The 13416-nt window shown below is 50.1% G+C and overlaps 1 protein-coding gene across 3 annotated transcripts in view; it reads left to right on the top strand.

Annotated features, from left to right (window-relative positions):
- Positions 1-513: 513 nt before the first annotated feature.
- The window catches only part of LOC144508278 (bactericidal permeability-increasing protein-like), a 28347-nt gene continuing 15444 nt past the window's right edge, over positions 514-13416 (top strand). The window contains exons 1-2 of one of the 3 annotated variants that reach the window (XM_078236094.1): positions 514-656; positions 1895-2055. In XM_078236094.1, coding sequence (XP_078092220.1) covers positions 1914-2055 — 142 coding nt within the window. In that variant the 5' untranslated portion in view covers positions 514-656; positions 1895-1913. Of the gene's footprint in view, positions 657-1658; positions 1782-1815; positions 2056-13416 lie in introns of those variants that run through there. The other 2 variants (XM_078236095.1, XM_078236093.1) reach the window with 2 other exon arrangements.

The following is a 13416-nucleotide window of genomic DNA, read 5'->3' on the forward strand; positions in this document are numbered from 1 at the left end:
GCTTTCTATTGTGCTCACACTGCTTTTTCCCTTCACAGCACACACACCTCACTAAGAAAACAAAATAACACTTTGGAGGTTTCCAGCAATTACAGCAGTAATTAAAACATTCGCTTAAAGCCACACAGCCTACACCTTGAAATATTGCTACGGTTACTGCAATCATTTCTACCCGTCATAACATTGCTTTTTGACAAATTTCTATTGAATGAGAGCTGAGATGTGTTGTGAGGATCTGCCACCTGAGGCTGTGACACACAAGACCAGACAGAACCAGGATTTATCCTGAGGTGTGAAGGTGGGAGACACTTTGCTTGCACAAGTTTCAGATAGACATATAAATGCATAATGTTGGTGCTTTCCTTGTGTAAGTGGGATTGGCAGCAATTCACAAACCACACACCCAATCCAGTCACTCAGCAATTTTTTAAAAATTTGATTTAAGCACTAAGATCATTATTATACGCCCTTTACCTCCAACCTCCTCCTTAGATCTGTAAAGCAGGTGAGCTGAAAACACACAAAGTAATTGGACAAAAGTCTCTGTGTTGTTCAGAAAGGACTGGGGGAGGCTGTCACAAGGAATGAGGAAGCTGCTTTCTCCAGGAACTATTGCATTAATTCATCTCCGGCAGTGACAGAACCAGTTTGTTCAGGTAACAGTCTACAAATCTCTTTCTTCTCTTGATTGTATTAGTGATTCTCTGAACTACTTTATTCCCCTCAAACATCATCCTTATCTTATCTGATGGAATGAAGACATTGCCCCCTCCTCTAATTCATTCATTCTTCCCCACAAACACCAGATTGTTACTCTCCTCCTTTTCCCCCACTCCTTTACAAGTGTTGAAAACCCACCCTTGGTATCACCCAATTGCTGTATCTCTATTAAACCTTATTGTCTCTTTACAATCCTGGCGATTAATGCATTTTAACTTTAGTCATTCAGCTATGTTTCTCAATTTAAAATAACAAGAAAAACGCTGAGATAAAAGCAAATTACTGCACATGCTGGAATCTGAAACGAAAACAGAAAATGCTGGAAAATCTCAGCAGGTCTGACAGCATCTATGGAGAGAGAATGGAGCTAACGTTTCGAGTCTAGATGATCCTTCATGATGAAAAGTCATCGACTTGAAATGTTGACTCTGTTCACTTTGAAAAAACAGGGCTGGTTCAGTCAACTGAGGCTGAAGCAGCCCCAAGCAATAGAAGAGTGTCTCATTCACCAGTAACAACAACATGCGTTTGTTTTAGGAAAGAAAACCCTCGGAGCTCCACAGAGGAATGAGAGAAGCAAATACTGAGCCAACGAAGGAGCAACTGGGAAACTTGTTCAAATAGTTGGGTTTTAAGAAGGTCTTAAATGGGAAGTGGGGGGTGAAAAGGCACTTTGGTAACTTAAAGCATGACATCAATTATAAGGCAAGGGGAGTGTGTTTGCACAAGAGGCAACTGTTACAGGAACTTGAGAGGGGGTTGGCTGGGATGTGTTGTGGGTTTTTAAGCAGTTACTGAAACTACGGAGGGAGGAAGCCATGGAGGGATTCAAAGCTGGGAATTAAAATTGTAAATGAGGCACTGGGAGTGGGTGCCAATCTAGGTCAACGAGGGAGAGCAGGAGTGAATGGCAAGTCCAAAGTTTATAAAGAGTGGAGGATAAAAGACCAGCCAAGAAATTGTTGGAATAAGTGAATCTAGAGGTGGTAAAGTATCAGTGATCACCATGTGGAGAGAGGAGATGTTACAGAGGTGGAAGTAAAAGACGGAGAAAATCTGGAGTCAGAAGTTCAGCAGGAGGCATTCATGCCGAGAAAGTGAACCAAGCACTCAAATGACTAAAAGCGAAACTAACATGTTCCTGTTACTTCCTTATCAATACTGTCTTGTTCAGAAAAGCGCTGACGGCCTCAATGAGCACATATCAAACAGGAGTCCAGGTGACGGTGAAGATGGTCTGGACTGTTGCTGCCACTTTCCTCCTCTTCTCTTCATACACCTTGTGTACAAACCCAGGATTGAAAGTGAGAGTAACACAGAAAGCCTTGGAATATGGTAAGTGTGGATAAATAAGCCTATTAATCTGTCTCTGTGGACTTTTCTTTTGTAAGTGTTGAAGGACTGAGCTTTTTTGGTGCGTTACTATTTTATATTAGGTTTAGAAATGGAACTTATTTTGATGTCGCTGAGTTTCTTTTAATAAAATTATGTTGCAGATAGTGTTGGCAATTCTTGGTCTTGTCCAAATCTGAAAGAAACCATTCACTCTGAGTTATACTTTCAAATCTATCAGTCTTCTCTATTGTTCCTGACTGACCCCAAATGTGCAGAGCTTGATTCTGGACTTTGGTTTCTTGCCACATCCATGGTAATTCTCTAGGATGACCTTTCACTTTTGCAACATTGTAATCTTGGCCCCTATGTTGCTGTCAATGCTGACAATAGGGTAAAGGGTTAACTCAAATGATGTTACTGAACAAGTGCATAAAGAGCTGTCACAGTGCTGCCACTCACTGAGAGAAGACTTTAACTGGCAGAGAAGACTCACTGGGACTTTAACTTTACAAATATTGACTGGAAAAGCTATAGTTCGAGTACTTTAGAGGGGTCGGTTTTTGTCCAATGTGTGCAGGAAGGCTTCCTGATGCAGTATGTAGATAGACCAACAAGAGGCAAGGCCACATTGGATTTGGTACTGGGTAATGAACCAGGCCAGGTGTTAGATTTGGAGGTAAGTGAGCACTTTGGTGACAGTGACCACAATTCGATTACGTTTACCTTAGCAATGGAAAGGGATAGGTATATACCAAAGGGCAAGAGTTATAGCTGGGGGAAAGGAAATTATGATGCGATTAGGCGAGATTTAGCTGGCATAGGTTGGGGAAGGAAACTGCAGGGGATGGGCACAATTGTAATGTGGAACTTGTTCAAGGAACAGCTGCTACGCGTCCTTGATAAATATGTACCTGTCAGGCAGGGAGGAAGCAGACGTGTGAGGGAACCGTGGTTTACTAAAGAGGTTGAATCTCTTGTGAAGAGAAAGAAGGAGACTTATGTTAAGATGAGACGTGAAGGCTCAGTTAGGGCGCTTGAGAGTTACAAGTTAGCCAGGAAGGACCTAAAGAAAGAGCTAAGAAGAGTCAGGAGGGGTCATGAGAAGTCTTTGGCAGGTAGGATCAAGGAAAACCCTAAAGCTTTCTATAGGTATGTCAGGAATAAAAGAATGACTAGGGTAAGATTAGGGCCAGTCAAGGACAGGAGTGGGAAGTTGTGCGTGGAGTCTGAAGAGATAGGAGAGGCACTAAATGAATATTTTTCGTCGGTATGCACACTGGAGAAGGACAGTTTTGTCGAGGGGAGTACTGAGATGCAGGCTGTTGGACTGGATGGGATTGATGTTCATAAGGAGGAGGTGTTAGCAATTCTGGAAAGGGTAAAAATAGATAAGTCCCCTGGGCCAGCTGGGATTTATCCTAGGATTCTCTGGGAGGCTAGAGAGGAGATTGCAGAGCCTTTGGCTTTGATCTTTGTGTCGTCATTGTCTACAGGAACAGTGCCAGAAGACTGGAGGATAGCAAATGTTGTCCCCTTGTTCAAGAAGGGGAGTAGGGACAACCCTGGTAGTTATAGACCGGTGAGCCTTACTTCTGTTGTGGGCAAAGTATTGGAAAGGATTATAAGAGATAGGATTTATAATCACCTAGAAAGGAATAATTTGATTAGGGATAGTCAGCACGGTTTTGTGAAGGGTAGGTCGTGCCTCACAGACCTTATTGAGTCCAAAGAGGTGGATGAGGGTAAAGCGGTTGATGTGGTGTATATGGATTTCAGCAAAGCGTTTGATAAGGTTCCCCATGGTAAGCTTTTGCAGAAAATACGGACACATGGGATTGAGGGTGATTTAGTGGTATGGATCAGGAATTAGCTAGCTGTAAGAAGACAGAGGGTGGTGGTTGATGGGAAATATTCATCCTGGAGTTCAGTTACTAGCGGTGTACCGCAAGGATCTGTTTTGGGGCCACTGCTGTTTGTCATTTTTATTAATGACCTGGATGAGGGCGTGGAAGGACGGATTAGTAAATTTGCGGATGACACGAAAGTCGGTGGAGTTGTAGACAGTGCGGAGGGAAGTGGCAGGTTACAGAGGGACATAGATAAGCTGCGAGCTGGGCTGAGAGGTGGCAAATGGAGTTTAATGCGGAAAAGTGTGAGGTGATTCACTTTGGAAGGAGTAACAGGAATACAGAGTACTGGGCTAATGGTAAGATACTTGGTAGTGTGGCTGAACAGAGGGGTCTGGGTGTCCATGTGCATAGATCCCTGAAAGTTGGTATCCAGGTTGATAGGGTTGTTAAGAAGGCGTACGGTGTGTTAGCTTTTATTGATAGAGGGATTGAGTTTTGGAGCCAGGAGGTCATGCTGCAACTGTACAAAACTCTGGTGTGGCCGCATTTGGAGTATTGCATACAGTTCTGGTCGCCGTATTATTGGAAAGATGTGGAAGTGTTGGAAAGGGTGCAGAGGAGATTTACCAGGATGTTGCCTGGTATGGTGGGAAAATCGTATGAGGAAAGGCTGAGGGGCCTGTTGTTTTCATTAGAGAGAAGAAGGTTAAGAGGTGACTTAATAGAGGCATACAAGATGATCAGAGGATTAGCTAGGGTGGACAGTGAGAGCCTTTTTCCTCGGATGGTGATGGCTAGCATGAGGGGACATAGCTTTAAATTGAGGGGTGAGAGATATAGGACAGATGTTAGGGGTAGGTTCTTTACTCAGAATAGTAAGGGCGTGGAATGCCCTGCCTGCAGCAGTAGTGGACTCATCAACATTAAGAGCATTCAAATCGTTATTGGATAAACATATGGATGATATTGGAATAGTGTAGATTAGAGGGGCTTTTGATTGGTTCCACTGGTCGGCGCAACATCGAGGGCCGAAGGGCCTGTACTGCGCTGTAATGTTCTATGTTCTATAAGTGTGAAGCACCTTAGAGAAGAGCTATAGCTATGTCCTGATGATCTGTAACCTTGCAACTAGTGTGCGATGTAAAATGAAGATATATTGAAAAGACTATTGGCACCAGGAAGATCTCTTCTCAAGTAAGAAACCACTGTGTCCCGAGACAACCCCACAATAACAGAGTAATGACTCGAATTAATATTTCTATCACTGAGGCTTAATTTTTCAAATATCCTTCTCCGCAGTTTGCAACAAAGTGAGAACATGACTGCCATATCCATTGCCCACTTACAGCCTTGCCTTTTGTCATTCTACTTCTCTCAGGCTGCCTGTGCCCTTCCACTAGCTTCCTATACTCCTCTTTATCACTAGCTCTGTACACCCCTGGGTATCACTGGCTCCCTATACCCCTCGGTATCACTGGCTCCCTATACCCTTTGGTATCACTGGCTCTTTATACCCCTCAGTTTCACTGGCTCCCTGTACCCCTCTATATCACAGATCCTGGCACCCCTCTGTATCATTGGCTCCCTATACTCCTCTGTATCACTGGTTCCCTATACCCCACTGTGTCACTGGCTCCCTGCACCTCTCTGTGTCACTGGCTCCCTGCACCTCTCTGTGTCACTGGCTCCCTGCACCCATCTGTGTCATAAGAACATGAGAACATAAGACGCAGGAGTAGGCCATCTAGCCCCTCAAGCCTGCCCCGCCATTTAATAAGATCATGGCTGATCTGATATTGGTTTCGTTCCACTTACCCCCCCGCTCCCCATAACCCTTAATTCCCTTATTGTTCAGAAATCTATCTACCTGTGACTTAAACATATTCAACGAGGAAGCCTCCACTGCTTCAATGGGCAGAGAATTCCAGAGATTCACTACCCTCTGAGAGAAGAAGTTCCTCCTCAACTCTGTTCTAAACTGACTCCCCCTTATTTTGAGGCTAAGTCCTCTAGTTCTTGTTTCCTTTCTAAGTGGAAAGAATCTCTCTGCCTCTACCCTGTCTAGCCCCTTCATTATCTTATATGTCTCTATAAGATCTCCCCTCAGTCTTCTAAACTCCAACGAGTACAGGCCCAATCTACTCAATCTCTCCTCATAAGCTAACCCCTCATCTCCGGTATCAACCTGGTGAACCTTCTCTGTACTCCCTCCAAGGCCAAGATATCCTTCCGCAAATAAGGGGACCAAAATTGCACACAGTACTCTAGTTGCGGCCTCACCAGTACCTTGTACAATTGCAGCAAGACCTCCCTGCTTTTATACTCCATCCCTCTCGCGATAAAGGCCAACATTCCATTTGCCTTCTTGATTACCTGCTGCACCTGCAAACTGAGTTTTTGCGATTCATGCACAAGGACCCCCAGGTCCCTCTGCACAGTAGCATGTTGTAATTTTTCACCATTTAAATAATAGTCCATTTTACTATTATTCCTTCCAAAGTGGATAACTTCACACTTGTCAACGTTATACTCCATCTGCCAGATCCTCGCCCACTCACTTAGCCTATCCAAATCTCTCTGCAGACTTTCCACATCCTCTACGCAATTCACTTTCCCACTCATCTTTGTATCATCCGCAAACTTTGTTACCCTACACTTGGTCCCCTCCTCCAGATCGTCTATGTATATGGTAAACAGTTGAGGCCCCAGCACTGATCCCTGCGGCACGCCACTAGTCACCAACTGCCAACCAGAAAAGCACCCATTTATTCCAACTCTCTGCTTCCTGTTAGATAGCCAATCCTCAATCCACGCCAACATTTTACCCCCAACTCCGTGTACCCTAATCTTCTGCAGCAACCTTTTGTGAGGCACCTTATCGAATGCCTTCTGGAAATCCAAAAACACCACATCCACCGGTTCCCCTCTTTCAATCGCACTCGTTACATCTTCATAAAAATCCAGTAAATTCGTCAAACACGACTTTCCCTTCATGAATCCATGCTGCGTCTGCTTGATCGAACCATTTTTTTCCAGGTGTCCTGCTATTTCTTCTTTAATGATGAAGGGGATAGATAGAATGAACGTTGAAAGACTATTTCCTCAGGTGGATGGAGCTATTACAAGGGGGCATAACTACAGGGTTCGTGGTGGGAGATATAGGAAGGATATCAGAGGTAGGTTCTTTACGCAGAGAGTGGTTGGGGTGTGGAATGGACTGCCTGCAGTGATAGTGGAGTCAGACACTTTAGGAACATTTAAGCGGTTATTGGATAGGCACATGGAGCACACCAGGATGATAGGGAATGGGATAGCTTGATCTTGGTTTCAGATAAAGCTCGGCACAACATCGTGGGCCGATGGGCCTGTTCTGTGCTGTACTGTTCTATGTTCTATGTTCTTAATGGTGGATTCCAGCAATTTACCAACTACGGACGTTAAGCTAACCAGCCTGTAGTTACCCGCCTTTTGTCTACCTCCTTTTTTAAACAGTGGCGTCACATTAGCTGTTTTCCAATCAGCCGGCACCTCCCCAGAGTCCAGCGAATTTTGATAAATTACAACCAACGCATCTGCTATTACTTCTGCCATTTCTTTCAGTACCCTGGGATGCATTCCATCCGGGCCCGGGGACCTGTCTACCTTTAGTCCCATTAGCCTACCAAGCACTACCTCTTTAGTAATAGTGATCGTTTTAAGGACCTGACCCAAGACAGTCCCACGACCGTCAATTTTCGGTAAGCTATTTGTGTCCTCTACCGTGAAGACTGACACAAAAAACTTGTTTAAGGCCTCGGCCATTTCCTCGTTTCCCATTATTAAATCCCCCTTCTCATCTTCTAAGGGTCCAACATTTACTTTAGCTACTCTTTTCCTTTTTATATATTTGTAAAAACTTTTATGATCAGTTTTTATATTTTGTGCTAGTTTAGTTTCATCATCTATCTTTCCTTTCTTTATCGCTTTCTTAGTAGTTCTTAGTGTCACTGGCTCCCTGCAACCCTCTGTGTCACTGGCTCCCTGCAACCCTCTGTGTCACTGGCTCCCTGCAACCCTCTGTGTCACTGGCTCCCTGCACCCCTCTGTGTCACTGGCTCCCTGCAACCCTCTGTGTCACTGGCTCCCTGCACCCCTCTGTATCAGAGGCTCCCAGCACCCCTCTGTATCACTGGCTCCCAGCACCCCTCTGTATCAGTGGCTTCTAGCACCCCTCTGTATCACTGGCTTCCAGCACTCCTCTGTATCACTGGCTCTCACCAACCCTCTGTATCACTGGCTCCCAGCACCGCTCTGTATCACTGGCTCCCAACCACTCTTCTGTATCAGTGGCTCCCAGCACCCTTCTGTATCACTGGCTCCCAGCACCCCTCTGTATCACTGGCTCCCAGCACCCCTCTGTATCACTGGTTCCCAGCAGCCCTCTGTATCACTGGCTCCCTAAACCCCTCTGTATCACAGGTTCCCTAAACCCCTGTGTATCACTGGCTCCCTAAGCGCCTCTGTATCACTGGCTCCCTATACTCTTCTGTGTCACTGGCTCTCTATACCCCTCTGTGTCACTGGCTCCCTGCGCCCCTCTGTATCATTGGTTCCCATCGTCCCTCTGCGTCAAAGGCTCCCATCATCCCACTGTGTCATTGGCGTCGATCATCCCTCTGCGTCAAAGGCACCCATCATCCCACTGTGTCATTGGCGTCGATCATCCCTCTGCGTCAAAGGCTCCCATCATCCCACTGTGTCATTGGCGTCGATCATCCCTCTGCGTCAAAGGCTCCCATCATCCCACTGTGTCATTGGCGTCGATCATCCCTCTGCTTCACTGGCTCCCATCGTCCCTCTGCGTCAAAGGCTCCCATCATCCCTCTGTTTCACTGGCTCCCATCATCCCTCTGTGTCACTAGCTCCCGTCGTCCCTCTGTGTCACTGGCTCCCATTGCCCCTCTGGGTCACTGGCTCCCATCGTCCCTCTGGGTCACTGGCTCCCATCGTCCCTCTGTGTCACTGGCTCCCATCGTCCCTCTGTGTCACTGGCTCCCATCGTCCCTCTGTGTCACTGGCTCCCATTGTCCCTCTGTGTCACTGGCTCCCATCGTCCCTCTGTGTCACTGGCTTCCATCGTTCCGCTGTGTCACTGGCTTCCATTGTCGCTCTGTGTCACTGGCTCCTATCGTCCCAGTGTGTCACTGGCTCCCATTTTCCCTCTATGTCACTGGCTCCCATCGTACCTCTGTGTCTCTGGTTCCATTGTCCCTCTGTGTCACTGGCTCCCATTGTCGCTCTGTGTCACTGGCTCCCATCGTCGCTCTGTGTCACTGGCTCCCATCATCGCTCTGTGTCACTGACTCCCATCGTCGCTCTGTGTCACTGGCTCCCATCGTCGCTCTGTGTCACTGGCTCCCATCGTCGCTCTGTGTCACTGGCTCCCATCGTCGCTCTGTGTCACTGGCTCCCATCGTCGCTCTGTGTCACTGGCTCCCATCGTCGCTCTGTGTCACTGGCTCCCATTGTCACTCTGTGTCACTGGCTCCCATCGTCGCTCTGTGTCACTGGCTCCCATCGTCGCTCTGTGTCACAGGCTCCCATCGTCGCTCTGTGTCACTGGCTCCCATCGTCGCTCTGTGTCACAGGCTCCCATCGTCGCTCTGTGTCACAGGCTCCCATCGTCGCTCTGTGTCACTGGCTCCCATCGTCGCTCTGTGTCACTGGCTCCCATCGTCGCTCTGTGTCACTGGCTCCCATCGTCGCTGTGCCACTGGCTCCCATCGTCACTCTGTGTCACTGGCTCCCATCGTCGCTCTGTGTCACTGCCTCCCATTGTCGCTCTGTGTCACTGCCTCCCATCGTCGCTCTGTGTCACTGGCTCCCATCGTCGCTCTGTGTCACTGGCTCCCATCGTCGCTCTGTGTCACTGGCTCCCATCGTCGCTCTGTGTCACTGGCTCCCATCGTCGCTCTGTGTCACTGGCTCCCATCGTCGCTCTGTGTCACTGGCTCCCATCGTCGCTCTGTGTCACTGGCTCCCATCGTCGCTCTGTGTCACTGGCTCCCATCGTCGCTCTGTGTCACTGGCTCCCATCGTCGCTCTGTGTCACTGGCTCCCATCGTCGCTCTGTGTCACTGGCTCCCATCGTCCCTGTGTGTTGCTGGTTCTCATCATCCCGCTTTGTCACTGGCTCCCATCATCCATCTGTGTCACTGGCTCCCATCGTCCATCTGTGTCACTGGCTCCCATCGTCCATCTGTGTCACTGGCTCCCATCATCCCTCTGTGTCACTGGCTCCCATCATCCCTCTGTGTCACTGGCTCCCATCGTCCCTCTGTGTCACTGGCTCCCATCGTCCCTCTGTGTCACTGGCTTCCATCGTCCATCTGTGTCACTGGCTCCCATTGCCCCTCTGTGTCACTGGCTCCCATCATCCATCTGTGTCACTGGCTCCCATTGCCCCTCTGTGTCACTGGCTCCCATCGTCCCTCTGTGTCACTGGCTTCCATCGTCCCTCTGTGTCACTCCCTCCCATCGTCTCTCTATATCACTTCCTCCCATTGTCCCTCTGTGTCACTGATCCCATCGTCCCACTGTGTCACTGGCTCCCTAAATCCCTCTATATCACTGGTTCCCTAGCCCACTATGTATCACTGTCTCCCTATACTCCTCTGTATCACTGTCTCCCTATACTCCTCTGTATCTCTCGCTCCCTATATGCCACTGTGTCACTGGCTCCCTATATGCCACTGTGTCACTGACTCCCTGCACTCCTCTGTATTACTGGCTCCTGGCGCCGTTATACCCCTCTGTATCACTGGCTCCCTATACTCTTCTGTGTCACTGGCTCTCTATACCCCTCTGTGTCACTGGCTCCCTGCACCCATGTGTCACTGATTCACTGCGCCCCTCTGTGTAACTGGCTCCCTGTGCCCCTCTCTGTCACTGGCTCCCTGTGCCCCTCTGTGTCACTGGCTCTCTGCACCCCTCTGTGTCACTGGCTCCCTCCACCATGTGTCACTGACTCCCTGAGCCCCTCGGGGTAACTGGCTCCCTTTGCCCCACTGTGTCACTGGCTCCCTGTGCCTCTCTGTATCACTGGCTCCCTGTGCCCCTCTATGTCACTGCCTCCCTGCACCCCTCTGTGTCACTAGCTCCCTGCACCCCTCTGTGTCACTGGCTCCCTGCACCCTTCTGTGTCACTGGCTCCCTGCACCCGTCTGTGTCACTGGCTCCCAGCACCCATCTGTGTCACTGGCTCCCATTGTTCCTCTGTGTCACTGCTCCCATTGTACCTCTGTGTCACTGGCTCCCATCGTACCTGTGTGTCACTGGCTCCCAACGTCCCTCTGTGTCACTGGCTCCCATCATCGCTCTGTGTCACTGGCTCCCATCGTCGCTCTGTGTCACTGGCTCCCATCGTCGCTCTGTGTCACTGGCTCCCATCGTCGCTCTGTGTCACTGGCTCCCATCGTCGCTCTGTGTCACTGGCTCCCATCGTCGCTCTGTGTCACTGGCTCCCATCGTCGCTCTGTGTCACTGGCTCCCATCGTCGTTCTGTGTCACTGACTCCCATCGTCGCTCTGTGTCACTGGCTCCCATCGTCGCTCTGTGTCACTGGCTCCCATCGTCGCTCTGTGTCACTGGCTCCCATCGTCGCTCTGTGTCACTGGCTCCCATCGTCGCTCTGTGTCACTGGCTCCCATCGTCGCTCTGTGTCACTGGCTCCCATCGTCGCTCTGTGTCACTGGCTCCCATCATCGCTCTGTGTCACTGGCTCCCATCGTCGCTCTGTGTCACTGGCTCCCATCGTCGCTCTGTGTCACTGGCTCCCATCGTCGCTCTGTGTCACTGGCTCCCATCGTCGCTCTGTGTCACTGGCTCCCATCGTCGCTCTGTGTCACTGGCTCCCATCGTCGCTCTGTGTCACTGGCTCCCATCGTCGCTCTGTGTCACTGGCTCCCATCGTCGCTCTGTGTCACTGGCTCCCATCGTCGCTCTGTGTCACTGGCTCCCATCGTCGCTCTGTGTCACTGGCTCCCATCGTCGCTCTGTGTCACTGGCTCCCATCGTCGCTCTGTGTCACTGGCTCCCATCGTCGCTCTGTGTCACTGGCTCCCATCGTCGCTCTGTGTCACTGGCTCCCATCGTCGCTCTGTGTCACTGGCTCCCATCGTCGCTCTGTGTCACTGGCTCCCATCGTCCCTGTGTGTCACTGGCTCCCATCGTCGCTCTGTGTCACTGGCTCCCATCGTCCCTGTGTGTCGCTGGTTCTCATCGTCCCGCTTTGTCACTGGCTCCCATCGTCCATCTGTGTCACTGGCTCCCATCGTCCATCTGTGTCACTGGCTCCCATCGTCCATCTGTGTCACTGGCTCCCATCGTCCCTCTGTGTCACTGGCTCCCATCGTCCCTCTGTGTCACTGGCTCCCATCGTCCCTCTGTGTCACTGGCTCCCATCGTCTCTCTGTGTCACTGGCTTCCATCGTCCCTCTGTGTCACTCCCTCCCATCGTCTCTCTATATCACTTCCTCCCATTGTCCCTCTGTGTCACTGATCCCATCGTCCCACTGTATCACTGGCTCCCTAAATCCCTCTGTATCACTGGTGCCCTTGCCCACTATGTATTACTGTCTCCCTATACTCCTCTGTATCACTGTCTCCCTATACTCCTCTGTATCTCTCGCTCCCTATATGCCACTGTGTCACTGGCTCCCTATATGCCACTGTGTCACTGACTCCCTGCACTCCTCTGTATTACTGGCTCCTGGCGCCGTTATACCCCTCTGTATCACTGGCTCCCTATACTCTTCTGTGTCACTGGCTCTCTATACCCCTCTGTGTCACTGGCTCCCTGCACCCATGTGTCACTGATTCACTGCGCCCCTCTGTGTAACTGGCTCCCTGTGCCCCTCTCTGTCACTGGCTCCCTGTGCCCCTCTGTGTCACTGGCTCTCTACACCCCTCTGTGTCACTGGCTCCCTCCACCATGTGTCACTGACTCCCTGAGCCCCTCGGGGTAACTGGCTCCCTTTGCCCCACTGTGTCACTGGCTCCCTGTGCCTCTCTGTATCACTGACTCCCTGTGCCCCTCTATGTCACTGCCTCCCTGCACCCCTCTGTGTCACTAGCTCCCTGCACCCCTCTGTGTCACTGGCTCCCTGCACCCTTCTGTGTCACTGGCTCCCTGCACCCATCTGTGTCACTGGCTCCCATTGTTCCTCTGTGTCACTGCTCCCATTGTACCTCTGTGTCACTGGCTCCCATCGTACCTGTGTGTCACTGGCTCCCAACGTCCCTCTGTGTCACTGGCTCCCATCGTCGCTCTGTGTCACTGGCTCCCATCGTCCCTCTGTGTCACTGGCTCCCATCGTACCTCTGTGTCACTGGCCCCCATCCTCCCACTGTGTCACTGGCCCCCATCGTCCCACTGTGTCACTGGCCCCCATCGTCCCTCTGTGTCACTGGCCCCCATCGTCCCTCTGTGTCACTGGCTCCCATCGTCCCTCTGTGTCACTGGCTCCCATCG

The sequence above is a fragment of the Mustelus asterias genome, chromosome 20, assembly GCF_964213995.1.
Source record: "Mustelus asterias chromosome 20, sMusAst1.hap1.1, whole genome shotgun sequence".
NCBI classification, from domain to species: Eukaryota; Metazoa; Chordata; class Chondrichthyes; order Carcharhiniformes; family Triakidae; genus Mustelus; species Mustelus asterias.